The 16,538-nt window shown below is 43.4% G+C and overlaps 1 protein-coding gene across 8 annotated transcripts in view; it reads right to left on the bottom strand.

Moving 5' to 3' along the window:
* RASAL2 (RAS protein activator like 2) overlaps positions 1 to 16,538 on the bottom strand; it is a 187,950-nt gene that overhangs the window by 93,591 nt on the left and 77,821 nt on the right. For all 8 annotated transcript variants that reach the window (XM_037404207.1, XM_037404209.1, XM_037404210.1 and 5 more), the window contains exons 2-3: positions 10,505 to 10,632; positions 1,308 to 1,434 (exon numbers count right to left, since the gene is read on the bottom strand). In XM_037404207.1, coding sequence (XP_037260104.1) covers positions 1,308 to 1,434; positions 10,505 to 10,632 — 255 coding nt within the window. The remainder of the gene's footprint in view (positions 1 to 1,307; positions 1,435 to 10,504; positions 10,633 to 16,538) is intronic.

Consider the following 16,538-nt stretch of genomic DNA (forward strand, 5'->3'; position numbering starts at 1 on the left):
TTGAAACGCCACACACAAATCCAATAGGAGTTCTGTTCACAGCACTCATCCGCAAATATTTAGCGGTTTTCCCTCCTAAATCCCCAACCTGCCCTGTTTCTTTTCAGACTTCTAACCCAGGAATCAAATAAATCCAAAAAAACCCCAAAACCAACCAAGAATGCTGCCTGCCTTCCTCAAATAAGGAAGAGTTAAGTAGTGTTATTGGCAAGTATAAATAAGCAAGTACTACAGTTTCAACGTGTTAATTAGTTATCTAGAAGAGCAGGACTTTAATTACTTGTGTGCAATATACTCACAGAATAAAATTCTTTGGCATAAAAAACAGCTGAGCCTGTGAAATGAAAAATACTATACCTGCTCTTCACCTTTGTTGATAATGTTATCAAGGCTGCTTTACTATCTAGAGACATGCTGCTTTTTTCCTTATAGCTCACTCTCTCCCAGGACTGGTATTCTTTTACAGCTGAACTGAGAAAGAATTGCTCCTACATTCAATCAGGCTACATCAAGAAAACCTTCTTGCATAGATTGGGAATAGAAAGAGGAATTCGCTTGTGTGTGGTTGCTGCCTCCATTCACTTTTTGCTTCTTCTGGAAAGAGCTGGAATAACGCTCTTCACGCACCCACAGGTGGGGTGGAATAAAGAGGGGGAACTGGGCCAAATCTGGACTTAGGAAACTACTGTAACAGAACTTTTCTTTGTCATTTTTAATACCTGCCCTTTCTTTTGCTTTCCCTAGATTTCAACATGTATAATTACAGCCAACAGCAGCAGGCAGTTGGTCGGTTCTTTTAGGAACTGTGCCCTGAACACACATGAGGTAAGTTACAGAAAAACCTGTTACCCAGTACTTGTTAGGAAAATGTGAAGCAAAGGACATTCCAGAGAGACTCAAAAGCGAGGCAAAACATAACCAACCTAATAGTTCTAAAAAACCCCAGCGGGAACCACCGATGTCTGTCTGCAAAGCTGCATTCCTATTGACCTGCGTTCAGGAGCTCTCCGTTGTAAACCCCAGGGCTGCCAGGTATACCAACACAGCTACAAACCTTCCCGCCTGCAGGTACCTGCAGAACAACCTCACTGATGGCTGGATAAATCCTGGTGTTTGGAAATTAATTTTGCCGGAGGCATTTACAAACAGCACCACCGTCACAGGACCTCCATCACCACCACCTAGCTGCCACGCCACCCACCTCTGCAGGCTCCTTTGCAAGGAGGCTGCCTGGCAAGCAGTGTCTGCTGATAGAGCCGGCGGCTATCAATTAAAATTAATTTATTGCTGCCGAGGTTTGGACTTACCGAGTTTGGCGGCCCCCTCTGGTGGGTACTCGGGGAACTGGCCCTCGGAGGGGACACTCACTGTCCGGCGCAGGCAACGGCCTTTCGTGGCATCTGCCTGCGGTTCCTGGACCCCATCCACAGGCACCTGCACAAAAAGGTTGACGACAGCTGTTAATTTGCTTATTTTTCATCATACTGATAAAAACCGGCTGGTTTTCGACTCATCCAGTAATAACTTCCAGATGCAGTTCGGCCTTCCCACAGCATCGCTGAGGCTCACCAGGAAAGCACCGGAGCGGTGGGAAGCGGTGGGCTGGTGCAGGTGTGCAGCAACCCGCGCCCCAGCAGCACCAAGTCAACGCAGCCGACCCATCTGACTAACAAGGCAATCCCTGCCTTTCCAAACTGGTTCTCCAACGCCAGACCCACTGCTATCCAGCCTTGCCCACTTCCACGCTGGGAAGTCAGGCGAGAGGCTGCTGGTCAGATAGCTACATGTGAAACTTGGAGATTACAAAATCGTTTTTACAGTCTTGGCACACATTCAGCAATCAGCTACAGCATGTCAGAGGAAAACGGGCATTCTGCTGGTCATACTGGACACATGGAGAAGGGGGCTATCTTCTATGATTAAGTCAAACTCATCCTGAAAGTGGGACCTCGGAAAGCTCTAACAAGGGCTTGGGGTCCTCGCTATTCCACAGTAACAAAATTCTGTACGCTAATTCTCTTTAAAAGCACTGAATGTATAAAGATCTTGTTTCTCTTCCGAAATTCTGGCAGAACTTAAGCCCGCAGGGTTTGCTCCCTGCCTGACTTTGCCTTTAAACACCTGCCTGGACAACTGCGTTTTGCTAGAGAGGTGCTTATGCTGCAAAAAAAAAAAAAAAAAAAAAAAAAAAAAAAAAAAAATGTGGTAAATTACGCTACCTATCACTAAGGCTGCAGGGCATTCAGACAACAGCTAAGAGCAATAAAAGAGCCTAAGCGATACAGTCTCTTTGTCCAACAGCACATATGTCTGGGAACAAGAAACGAGCCTGCTGCACTCCTAATCCAATCCCAAAAAACTTACAAAGGGACGTGTAGGATAAGGAAGAGAATCCAATTATTTTTATGAATTTATATGGCCACCTTTGTGTATCCTGATTTTGTTTCTATGATCAGCATGAGCTAAATCAAGCATCGATTAACTTGCATACAGAAAAACAGACAACTTCAGAGAGCTACCTGCTCGCCAGAGGTGCGACTCCGATTGCCCCAGCATGCAGACCACTGCCTTCCCCTGGTGGGCAATATTGCTGCCCAGCAGGAGGATCACTTCTGCTTTACCATTCTGAAGAAGTTTCCAAGTCAAGACAGCGAAGGTCTTTCAAACTGGTGAAAGGCTGGTAACCAAAGACTGGAGACTGCATCTCTGGAACTGTCTGGAACACCAGGTTCTCAGTCCCTGGCAACAACTGTTTCTGCAGCTGGGTGGCTCACAACGGGCAGGCAGCTGGGGGCAGTACTGTCTTATACAGTGTTTCTGGGCCCCACGCAGCCCAAACTGGCATGGGGAGGGGGGCAGCAGTGGGATATGATGGTTGATTAACAAGTCCAGATGGCATTTCCATCTCTCAACACGAGGACACCCCAACCGGGGAACTGGGAATTCCCCGAGCCTGCTGGCTGGTCTGCGTGGCGAGGAAGCCATACCCTGCTTCTTGCTGGCCTGCCTGATAACCATGGCTGTGACCATGGCTTTGCAGGTCTTTACATGTTTAGGTATTAAGTTTAGCTCAGTAGTAGTGAATTACTCCGCTGTCATTTTGACCGGGATAATTGTGCTACTGAGTTAACTGCATTTCTTGTTTTAACAACCCAAATAATCATACACCTGATGTGTATTTGTTACCCCAACATTATTTCGAGCTAAATTGTTTATCCCTGAAGCTGTTAGTCTGGTCTCTGTTACTGTATCTGGAACCTGTAACTTGGCGGGGCTGCCTTAAGCCTTCATATTCAACAGCTGGAAAAACCCCAAGGATGAAGGAGAGATGGAGCATCCAGGGGCTGGAAGCAAGCACAACCCCTCAGCGCCCAAATCATTGCAGCGCACTTTCGACGAGGACACTGGCTTCAACAGTACAACTGCAATGCATGCAATTCGGCTATTTATTTTCATATAGGTACGTAAAAGACAGCTTGCAGCTAAAGCAATAGAAGCCCCTGTCATATTTCCTGTGCTGCTTATCCTTTCATATCTTCAATCAGCTCGGAAGACCAAGTATTAATAGCAAACAAAAAGTTATTATTCATTTTTACTGAAGGTTGAAAAAGATGTACAAGATACCGTACTATTTTAGAAACAGGCCACACTACAATGGCTCTCACAAACTAGTTTCGGCATTTCCTGACTTTTAAGCACTTAACATTCTCTTAAGGTCATTTTTTAATGCTATTTATTACCAGGCTGGTCTATTTGTCTCCTTCAAGCAGTGCTCATTTTTCAAAACAAGTTTCCCAAATCCCTAGTGGTTATTCTGTTAGGGCTATTTTCTTTGCTGGTAGATTTTTACAGCAGCTCCTTTGCCGAATGATCTCCGTGCAAAAGCACATTAGGAAGTTAAGCAGAGACTGATTTTGTTAGTTTGTGCCACATTCATTCCATCAGGTTCACATAGTAGATTTTCAGTTATCATCTGGAGGCTCCATTTAGTCTTACTCCCTTTTAAATGCTCTTCCACTCCATCACGTCTTCTGCCTCTGCTGATTTCCTTCAGAGCAGTTTTTTGGTGGGATGCTGCGAGCTGTGTTTCCAGAACAGCTATTACCAGTCACACCACATGCTTCAGCATACCTTAAAAGCATCGAGCTACCACCCTGCGATCCTCCTTTCGCAGTGAACTTGTTGTATCTACACCCAGCTGCTAGCTCTACACCAATACAGCTCCTGCAGGGTAAATTTCTCCACTGTTAGATATTTTTTTTTTTTTAGCTGAGAAATTAATAATAGTCCCTTTTCTTTCAAGTATACCTCTTCAGTATCTGTGTGTGCTGTCAGGCAGGTGATGACACATTCTTTTAATCCATCAACATAAAAAAAGCACTACTACCACCCTGATAACAGAGTATGTAAGAACAGCGACAACAGCCAAGGGGATGCTATGGATGTACCGACTTGCTGCTGAGGGCGAGGAAGAGAACGGTGAGTGAGGCCACGCTGTCCTTTGTGCCCTTGGGGAAAGCAAACAGGCTGCAGCACACCAGCGTTGGTGTCAAAAACAAATCTACTTCTGCATACCAGAGATAGGATTTATCTTCGAAGAGGAACTGAGCCATTAACAGGAAGACTGACTGAGAGCTCAGGTCCTAATTCTGGGTCACTTGGCCTTTTGTACTTAACATTTTGCCCAGACTAGGAAAACACCGTTAGGTGTTTACACACCAAAAAAGGTTCACGGGTGTAGCTATGTTCACCTAGCACACGACACTCCACTCCAGCAAAAGATCTGCTTTTGTTCGTGTATTTACAGTGGCTTGAGAAAAACCTGATACTGTTTTATTTCACTCAATAATTCTATAAAATGTACAAGGAGCAACATTTTAATGCTACACAGCTTGACCTACACCAGAGAATATGCAAACATCCCACAAGTTTATTGACAAGGTTAAAGTAGCCAAATAGCTAAAAAAGATCTCCCTGAAGCCTGCCTTAAGAGTGCCGTGTTATTTTAAGTAACACTCCTCCAAAACCATAGTCTCAGTCTATATTGATAAAAAAGAACTAACTCCAAGACTGCAGGACCGGTATTTATTATGTAGCATAAGATAAGCCTGCTCTTAGAAATACCGCTTCATGAAGATGGAAGATGAGCTGGGCCAGCAGCTCTGCACTCTGTGGGGCTGGACCCAGTTTTAAACAGGTGTATAAAGTGCTCCAGGAGAGGCCAAACTGATTCACAGCTGGGGTGGCACCAGAACACACGGAAGTGCACAACTAAATACTGTGTAAACACCAAGTCAGACATCCGCAATCTTTCCAACCCTCCTCCAGCCCCTGCCATTCCAGCAAGCACTTCAGCAAAGGATCAAAGAGAATACGAAGTCTTGCAGAGTCAGGACTCTAACAGCAATTCAGGCTTTCAGCTCTTTTTTTATCCCCTCCATCCACGTTTGTTACCTTGTTCTTTGCCCTGCTGAGGCTTCACCACTTGGGATTCATCTGACCCTGAGCCAATGTGCCAAAGATGCTGATTCAGGGCTGGACTCCAAGCAGCGTCACTCTGGGACAAGAAGGTACGCAGGGACAGTCCAGCTGCCGATAATTTTGGCAATCCTGACAATTTTATCACAGGCCACATTTCACTGGCCATTTTCACAATTTAATGAGCACAGGTTCAGAGCTCAAACTCTAAATTCTTGAACACCATCACAGCTCACCTGCCACTTTGAACACGCTTTGTAAGTATAAAATGCCTTTTTTATAATATCATTATTTATTTTATATATATATATAAAAAACAAAATAAACATGTAATAATAAAATTCTGGTAGATGATGAAGAGATTTCAGAAGAAATAGGAATAATAGCTTTACAAGCATGTAGTGCTTCTTAAAGGCAAACAGAGCTAGGCTTTTTTAAAAAAAGAAAAAAAAATTCTTCATTGCAGATAGATTTTTCAAGATGGGAAAGACTATTCAAGACAAAAACTTGAGAACTGGCAACCTCTTCTGATCTAATAGTCAGGAACTTTGGAATCTTGTCAACAAAACAGTTAAATAATTCATTTAATTTTTACCTTCCTCCAGAAAGTTGTAAGCTGGCTAAAATTTTGACATAGAAATCCCCTTTAAAAACATTGCCAATGAGCATTTAATTTGGCCTTTTGGAAAATAAATAATTAAATTCATTTGGGAATTGAAGCAAATATTTTCTTACAACTGGGTTAAGCTTTGACAAACTCCTAGTTACAGGTAAAACATACCTGCTCTAAGACACCAATGTGACGAGCCTTTTGAGAACGGTAGTGGGCATTTCTGAAGACGCTCCCCTGGGGCCCCATGCATCAGTGTTTGCTCTTGCTGTTTTCTCTTGGGATCACCGCTGCCACTCCACTTCTGGTGTCAGTCACGGGAGATGGAAGAGCAGGAAACTGCATCAGAGATTACCTGCTGCTAGCCACTGTCACAGCACCAGTAGATCTTGTCACAGCAAACGTAGGTCTTGACTATCCTTTGCCCTCGATAAAAACCACCTCTAAATCCCAAGAAAGATGAGGGTTTGGGTACAGGGAGAAAAAAGGAGTCTAACACTGTGAGAAGTGTTGCTCATCTTCATTTCCAACTGAACATAAAATTAAATGATTCTGCAAGATGTGAGCCAAGCTAAAGACAACTAAAAAGCAGCCCAAAACCAGATGCAGCTATTTGTCACATCCCTCGTGAAAGTGCTGTGCAATGGATTATCCAAAACTATTCTTCATAAACACTGACTCATTCCCTCTCCCTGTTTACATGGCACTGATATTACAGACACTTCTACTGTGCCCTCACAGCTCTTACCCTATGGAACAGATTTCACAAATGATGAAAACATCTAAGTCTTCCTGACAGCAGGAAACTGTCTTCCTCGTAAAAAAAAAAAAAAAAACACACCTGATTTGCAAATGAATCAATCTAGACCTGTTCTCCTAGTCTTGGAAGATGGTGCTAGGTATTACCACACGATGATGTGTTGTAGTAATTGCACATCTCCTGTCGCTCATGATACCGTATTTGCAAAATCATCTCTCATGTCCTTACAGAGATTCATTTTCTTTCTACTTACTTTTTGGGCATCACTCCCTTCCCTTCATTAATTATCTCCATTATTCAGTCTCACCTATTTTCATCTTATAAAGTTGACAAGGTGTCAAGTAATTAATATTTTTCTACACTGCACAAAGTGCCACTGTCAGACTACTGTTGTCTAAGTAATTACAGATATTTCTGAATCAAGTTGTACGCCAGAATTTCCCTGATTTCCAGCCTACTCTTGTGCTTGCACAGCACAAAAATCTCTCTTGCGCATACTCCATCTGAACTGCCTTGACAATAAATCCATAGTGGTGGGATGTTATAAGAAAAGAGTTTTCTTACTGCTCCATTTATTTCCTTCCGTATTGTTCCCTCAGTCTTAAAAATCCATGCAATTCATAACGCTGTATTTTAACAGCATGAACTGAAAGAAACCAAACTTGGCATTATACCTGAAACAATCAAGAAATCCTTCATGTACCTGTTTGCATTTTGTAAATGTTTTCCTACTTTTTGGCTTTGACATACATACTTGCATAATGATTTTTAAAAGTATTATTAACATTAAACATTTCTGTTCCCTTGCAATTTCACACAGGCTAAGCTTCTTGGATTTTTAGTCCATGAAGTAACAAAGCAGATGCACAGAGAATAAAATGAGATGCTTCAGACTTGAAGTTTTCAAGTTACACCAGCCTTGTGATGATGCAAGTGCTCTCCTTCAGCTGCAAGAGCATTCTGCTGTTAACATCTCTTCCTTCTTCCCCCACACCCACCACCCTATTGATGGGTATCATTCTGTCCCTCACATCGTTTCTCAGATTTCTCAGATCCTCTTCAGCCATCCAAAGATATTCTGAACTATCCACTCTATCAGCAATTTCCACGTTCAGAGCAGGAACCTCTCCACCTTCAACTTCTGCTGCCTACCACCTTGCTTTGGGTTAACAAAAAACCTCCTCCGGCATTACCTTTCCAATAATTTTACTCTAAACATCATCTCCAGTTTTCTCCTTTAAGGAACCTTCCCCTTCCTCATTCACCTGGTCTTTTGCTTAGGCTCCCTGTACCTGTGGTCCCACCCACGTACTTTTTGTGATCCCCTTCCTACATACTTTTCAATCATTATGTTCTTCCCAAGCGTCTCTCCCCATTGCTGCCTTAGGCCTTTGTTGATTCTTACTTCTAGATCACATTTCACAGAGCCTCTTCCAACTCTGAATGACTCGCCAAGTAAAATTTAACCAGGTTGCCTCCTCTTCCCTTTCTCAGGAAAGCTACCAGGGAAACTTCTGTTTCAGAAAAATTAAAAGGAGGTGCAAATCCAAAGGATCAGCTCTGTGCCTCTCTCAGCTTGCAGTTCTGCTCCTATAGGGTTTGTGTTTCTAGAAGGGATTGTATGTACACTGCCATGTGCACAGGCTCAAGGTAGGACGGCCTTTTATTTTCCTACAAAGTACTCATGACTCTGCAAGGAGTTACTGTTAACTGAAAGGAAAAAAGTAGTGACAAATTACTTGGAAAATCAGAATGGCAAGTCTGACTCCAGCTACTAGCTTCTGAAACAGATCACACTGTCAGCAAGCGGAGTCACACCTGCACCAAAGGCATGTCTGCTTGGCCCATCTGCATGCAGCATTTCCCCAAACAAGTGGTTCCTCATTGTGATAGTGCGGGCAGGCTCCTTTGAAAGCACGCTGCAAAGGTTTACTCTACTGCTTGATTTTTTGGGGCTACTCTGTACTTAAAACCCAGGCGCTGTATAGCCTGATACTGAATTTCTCCAGCTTCTGACAAAAAACCAGAAGTGTATTTAAAAATAGTATATAATGACTTAATACACCAGTGATATATCAGACTTCCCATATTTTCTCCTCGGGGTCTAAGCAAAAGACTCATCTTACTCCCAGCAAAATGCTTTCAGCTGTACGTAGCAGGAAAAATTAAAAACCCCGAAGAGCCTGATTATCACCTTCAGTTAATTATTTGTGATATAAGCCAGTGTTGTTTTCAATTGCATTTCTTTAATGAGATGCATTCTTTTAGCCCAGCTGCGCTGGTACAGTACGGTTTTAGGAATAATTCTCACATGTCCTTAAGTTTCTTGAGTATATATTTTAATTCATTAGGTGACAGGCCTGTCAGACTAGGAGAAGAATTACATAGTAAACAAACATCATGATCCGGGCCTTCCATTTTCCCTGTGTTTGATCACCATATCTCCTACATATTAGCATTGATGTTGTTCCCTTCTAATAACTCAAGTCCTTCTCTAAAATCATTTCCTCCTACTCTCCCTGTACCAGGAAATATTTCAGCCTTTGTAAATAAATCTGATCACTGATGAAGATGAATATTTAGTGTTACACCAGAAACAGGTCTCATATTCTCAAGCCTGCACAAAGCCACAAACAGAAGCTTCAAAAGAATCAAGAAAAAACAGAAACCCTCAGGTTATCTCCAAGTGTAGGGAGCCATGGTATTAGACCCAAATTCACGAGCGTTTACATGTAATAAAATCTACTTCAGTAATCTGAAAAGAATCCTATTTTATAGCACCTCCTGAAATATTTAAACAGGGTAAATCTACAGCAGAATAATTAAACAAACAAACAAATCTAGGAGCATTATCAAATGCTTCTAAAGCTCATGTATTCGTGGCAGTCTGTAGACATCAAATATCACAAGAAAAAACATGACAGCGTAGTCTAATAGAAGGGGATTATCAGCATTTGTTTGTTCAGCATTGCAATTAACTAAAACATTCCTATTCTTTAACCACATTGACACTACCTTCATGGCTAGGCACAATGCCAAGTACTACATGCTACAAACACACACACACCAAACACACATTAATTTTATAATTAAAGCAAAGATGGTTGCAATAGCTTTGAGTATCCACGTCAGGAGGCACCCAATCTTCCTTGCTGCATTTAGCAAGGGAGGGCAAAGCTCTGCCTCAAACAATTTACCCTGTGACAGCAGCAAGGTGAAGGTAGGACACACCTTCTCTGCCCAGCAGTCCAACAGAAACACAGACAGACCCCTTTTTCCCTACCTTTATGTCTGCACCGCTGCAAGGAGGTAGGTTTACATAGTTGTGGTAACTTTAACTACTGTTAAAAGCAGCAATAACACAGGAAGATGTAGCGACAGTCTTAAACACAGGCTGTAAAACTCCAGGAGGGAGTTCTGGATGCACACAGTTTGCTGTCACCTCTTCCATGCAACCAGCATCTGGACCAGCTGGATTATAACCGTGCACGCCCTGCCATCCATACACGGAACAGGTTAGCTCCCCTTTCCCCTCCTTTCACATCATCCGCTAGACTCACAAGCAAAATAAAAGGGAGATGAAAAAAGCTGCCTTTTCATTTTACTGATAAAGGCCGAAAAGTAAATTCTGAGTAGCCAACGTGAACTTCTCTCACCTCTTTCTCCCTGTTGAGCAGTACCAGCTGGCTGTCCGTCAGGATGCAGTATTTCCTCTCCCATGTTGTCGTTTCAGTGTAGGGGGACTGGCCGCAGGACAGTCGGTGTGTAGGTGGTCCTTTCACATCTGTGAACAGAAAACCGTGATGCCAGAAGCGTTAGCATATGTCATGAACCTCCTCCTTTGCTTTTGCTGTTCTGCAGCTAGATGCGAAGCAAAACTGCAATCCGTACCTCACAGCGCCTGTTTCAGCACATTAAAAGACAAAATGCTAATCCTGGGAGGCACCCATGTGGAATGCTATGTGAGGTACACTATGAATACTTATCTATAGCATGGCTTACAAAAATGGCAGTACTCAAGATGAATATAAATGTCTTTGTCAAAGACTGAAATACAACCAAAAGACAGGACGAAGAGCTCTCGTGAAAACTTAATCTTCCCTCCGCTCCCTTCTCAAAACCTAAAAGGGGTAAGGGCTTTCAGTGTGCTTTAAATCTTAACAAACTAGGTTATTTGAGACTAAGTATAGAGAGACATAGGAAAGCAGATGGGGGTCAAGGAAGGCAGACTTGAAAAGGGGGGGGGGGGGGCAGAAATTAAAGGGATGAAAGTTTATTGAGAAGTGCTTACTAGCATCTTTTGGTAGGGAATCTCTTTGACTGAATTGTGACAGATAGGAGCCTTCCAGCATTTTCATTTAGCCACAGCCACTATAGTGAAAAAACCTCGAAGAAACCAACCAACTAACCTAAAACAAACAAAAAAACCCACCACCCCCAAAAAAACCAAAAAAAGCCCCCAAAAAACCACAAAAAACCCCCACCATAACCCAAACCAAAATCCAACTTGTTTGGCTCTCAGCGCTGATCTTTTAAAAATTATTTTTAAAATCAATTTCCCTTAAGTCTCTCAGTCTTGAGCTACCTATCACATCGCACCTCTCGCTACCAAGAAGTTTCCTCCAAGACTGGGAGGGAGAAGCACATGAACAAGCGCAGCAGACAGACCGCACTGCCCAGCAGCCAAACCCAAAAGCAGAGAACGCCATGGAGCAGCGAGGTACTGTCACTGCGATGAGAGGACTGGGTGCAAAGGCGGCCACCCTGGGAATTCAGGGTGCCAACTTATAAAAATCTCTTTACAGCAGATAGCAATGCTATATGAATAATAGACAAAAGGTGGTATGCAACAGAGCCATGGGTGGCACCATTTATATACATTTAGAGAACAGCTGCAAGTCATCTCTTTCTGTTTGAGATTAAGTTCTGGTTGCTTTCTAACATTAAGTTTCGGTTTTATCTTGCATTTTAGTTTTATACAACTTTACTTGCATCAATCTAAAAAGCAACCGTTCTCAATGTACATGCTGTAGACTCCGCAAGTCCCCGGACTACCTCTAAGGGGTCTAAAACAGACGCTACAAAAATCCCGGGAATTGCTGCAGAGGCACCTGGGCCCTTCTTCACGTATTTCAGGAGCCCGTTAGGCAAAATGGATGTTGAAAACCATTTTAAAACCACGTTAGCTTCCGTTTAGTACGCAGACTAACCCAGTGCTCGCACAGAGCCAAGCACAGCTGCTTCTCGTACCTTCTACCCAGCTTCACCGCTAGAGGCCAGCGAATCCTCAAACACCCAGCACCTCCCCGGCTGCAGGGAAGAAGCGGTACGTCCTAAGTCCAAACGCAAGCATTAAGCTTTGAGTAACCAGCCCCTCCAACCGACCGCCCTCCTTGCAGACCTGGTGTATGCCAAATCCCACTTCACTGCTAAAAAAGCTGCAACATCTTCATGCTCTTTTGGCCACAGCAGCTTTTCCTCTGCATGTAAAGGAACACATCGACTTCTAACGCTGGAGAATTAACTCAAAATATGGCTTTCAGTACCTGTTTCAGCCTGGTATTGCATTAGGATTTTTGTGATCATTCAGAAGAACGCTTGAAGCAAGCAATCTAGTACTTTTAAGCAAGAAAAAGAAGACGACTGCATGGCTAACACTGCTCTGAATAACAAATGCACCTTTGCTCCCTTCATTTCACGTGAGATCGTTCAGGGAAAAAGCTGCAAATCAGAATCAGGCTCCACACTGCTACCCCTCCTAACAAAGCTTGTGTTCCGATAGTGACAAGCAACACCATGTGCCCTGAAATTGCCCGAAACTCTGTTTAGGTGTAACCACGATTAAGGGAAACCACCACAATCTCTGTGAAGCAAAAGTGGATTTGTGTAAAATGCTGGAACACAACTTTCTCACAAGTTACGTTATTTGTCCATCTTACGGACATTAACCCTCCAGGTAGATTTCTGGCACAACTGCCACTCCTATTTATCATGGCATCCAACCAAAACCCTGACAAGACACAAAACAAAACCACTATTGTTCCTGCATAGACCTTGGTTTCCCAAACAGCAGCTCACAAACCCTACCCATGCCTAAGCAAGACAAACCTACGAGCAACGGGGCTGACAGAGGGAAGACGAGCGAGCAGGATGAAGCCACGAGCTCCCAGCACAAGTGCGCAACAGAAATGGGAATGCCAGAGCTCTAGGGATTCAGTCTTTTGGGTAATGAAAGCACATGATAAATCACCAAGGGAATAAAAGGATGAAGGCATGCCCTGTCCTGCTTATGTGGGTGGGCTAGCAGCAAGAGAGTGCCTCCAGCTGCTATACTGAGCGACAACCACGTAAACTATATTTTGAACTGCTGGTAGACTTTCTCATGGCAAAAACCCAAACCTTCTGGACCATTAGCTCCAACGCAGAATCTACAGTCACGACTCACCCAGCCCCAAAAGACTTTAACATTATAATTTCTACTAACTACAGGCCTTGGCAGGATACCATCCAACTGATCTACGGGCTGCACAAAGGAATTAAAGAACAGAACGACTTCTTCCACTGCAATAACAACTCCAGGACTTAAACTGAGTCATCAGGCGCTGCAGGCCAGCCACGACTCTGCTGCCAAGTGGGTTGGCTACGTTGGAACAGCTTTCCACAGGCTGCTGGCAGAGTAACATGCCATCTCTGTCTGGAGCTGTCTATCACCACCAGAGAACACACAGCGTTAATATTTTGTGTTTGTATTGGTATCCTTTTGAACACATGTTGGGACACAGCCCCACCACCCCTGCAGGCTGACCAAGTACTCTCTTCAAGAAAGAGAAGCAATTGCAAGCTGGTTTTCTGATGTAGCAGATCCCAGGACTTCAGTCCTCTCCCCAAGGCTGACGGTGCAAGCCCATCTTGAAAACTAGATGGATGTTGAATACACATTACAAGAAAACTCACTGCAACAAAAATTGCAGGATAACTTGGGTGCATTTGTCCCACCTATTTAAACTATTTCTCGCCTAGCCCTCCTGCGTGGTTGACCTCTTCAGAGCCTCTCGCAACAGCTGTAACTTCAAAACTTACTCTGAAGTATGTTACCAGTTTAGACTGAAGACTCTTTGGGACTTTACACAGTATCACATATACACTTGGTCACTTCACAAACCCTGTTCTGCTTTCCGGTACTCTTCATCTTCAGTTTTCATTTTACATTCTTGGCTCCAACTTTTCACATGAATGCAATAAAACCCACCAACTTCTTCCACTAATGCCCCATAAAACTAATTTACCACCACTGTTTGAATTGCTGCGGAAGCGAATGGCAAAAGTCCATGTTTAACTGGGACCCCTTACGCTTTTGGGAAAGGCCAAAAGTCAGGGCTGTCCTTTCCCACCTGGGGGCTCATACAGGAAGGCTTGTGCTTTGGAGGGTAACTCACTGATGAATGCAATTTTGGGCAGGAGCTGGAGGAGAGATCAGGGAGGTGCATCTGAAAGCTCCGAGTGTGCAGATGTTACACATGGGACAGGCTCATGCAGCCACACACCTAAATATGCAAGTTCTGGTGACAGAAGATTTCTTTCTCTGGTCTGATGCAATCTTTTCCATTCTGCATCACTACAATGAGGCATTCAAGCAAGCAGATCAGTTAGTCTACACACAGGATTAAAGGTCATGCCTTATGTGCCTTCAAATGCTAATATCAGTTAAGTAACAGCTTGGAAAAAATCCCCTTTTCAGTACATCCTCCCCTGCTTGAACTGAGAAGCGCATCGCTGCCCGCCTGCCACATAGCTAGTTTGGAAACTGCATTGTTTTTCCTCAGGGGTCTGAAATACTATTAAGCATGTTATAAATATTCACAAAGCTCCATTTCTCTCAGCCAAATGACAACTCGTACCTTATTATTCTTTAACTACAGAGCTTATTTTTAAAAAAAAAAAGGGGGGGGGGGGGGAACAGTTATGCCATAACCACCTAACAACAATAAAAAAGTGTTGACTGGTGCAGGGCAAGGGAACAAGGGAAGAAGCAGCCAGCCAGTTCCAAGCTGATCCCAACAGAAAGACTAAAACATTTTACAAAAACTGACAGCAGTTCAGCAGCGTTTAGGGAGTAGTACTACTGCTATCAGATGGGAACATCTCTGAATCTTCCATTGCAAGTATGCAACAATTATTTTTATAAAAATTCCAAATCCATTTGCCAGTGGAGAGTATTTTCCAAAAAGCAGGCAATGGGCAGAAGCGGAAAATTTCCAAAAGATGATGGGCATTTCAGTATCTTTTAGTCCCCATTTAGCTGTCGCTCTTCTACAACCAGAAGAGCAGCATCTCCTCTCCTCTTCAGAGCTAGTGAGAAGTACAGAATTAGCCGAAATCAGGCCAACAAAACTACATTAAAGGTAAATTCATGCCTTCGGTCTCTTTGCCAAAAAGCGCTCTCTACCTACCCATCAATAAAAACACAAATAAACCTCTATCCCAGTGATGACAAGCTCAACCCCTGGCACATGTCAAAGCTCCTTTTTTGAACCACACTCCTCCTACGGTGAAATCAAGGGCTGACTGAAGTACTTGCCAAATTTTCATCAACTTTATTAGGGTCCGTATTATGTTCCTAGTATTTCCAAAGAGGAGCTGCCAAGCAGCTGAGTAACCAATGCAGCGGCCAAGTCTGTATGCAGGGAGGTTTTTTCCCCCCCGAAGAGAGATTAGTAGGAGCCCTAACACCTTTTGACAACAGGTCTACTTGCCCAATGTCTGTGTTTCCATGGTGTTTTATGTACTTACCATAGAGACAGGACTCAGAGAACTTTAGGTAAGTGCTGTTGTCTGAGAGCTTGTCAGTACCCCAACCTACCCAGCTGTGTGTGACCATGCAGTCCAGCTCAAATAATCAGTCTGAACCTTCATCAAGCACTTGAACAGAAGCTGAAACAAGCCTTACTATTGACACGAAGCTTCAAAGACTAACAGCAATTAGAAGTCTTCCCCTAAACTTAGGTCTCTAAAAGCTGACTAAACTCATGACTCAAAGGAAAGATAGGGCAGAAAGGGAAATATACCACATCTCAACATGGTTCATTCCCTTAAATCTGCATCTTGTAATAAGGCAGGATTTCCGCAGAAGGAGTCACTAATGTGTGTGAAAATAAACAGCAAGAGCACAGTTACATGACATACAGCTGTGTGTGTATATGCAGCTATTTCAGACAGCTGCATGACACTCGGATGATCTGCAGGATCTGGATTTAGAACAGAATACAAGCGCCACTGCCCTCAGAGCAGAGGCAGGCGGTGGAGCCACCCTGGCTCAGCTAAGAGAGGGACAATCTCTCCACATTTACACAGAGCAGATGACGACAGAGGTCAGTTACTGAGGGTCTGCTAGGAAAACCACAATCAAGACAACTTCCACTTTTCTCTCATGCTGATATATATAGCTTTTGTTTACATTTCTTACTACTCAAACAACTCCCAGCGATATGCAATGGTTTCTGATCCAAGCAGGACTACAGACGAGACGCTATCAGAAACAACTGTTTAAAGAAAACCTATCATGATGCACAAATTCACTTGGGAGAAGGAGGGGACACTCACTCATCCTCCAAGTTTGTACAGACAAGCATCACAATTTCCCAACACAGAACATAGAACAGTCATGAATAATTGTACAATACGATAAGGAAA

The sequence above is a fragment of the Falco rusticolus genome, chromosome 11, assembly GCF_015220075.1.
Source record: "Falco rusticolus isolate bFalRus1 chromosome 11, bFalRus1.pri, whole genome shotgun sequence".
NCBI classification, from domain to species: Eukaryota; Metazoa; Chordata; class Aves; order Falconiformes; family Falconidae; genus Falco; species Falco rusticolus.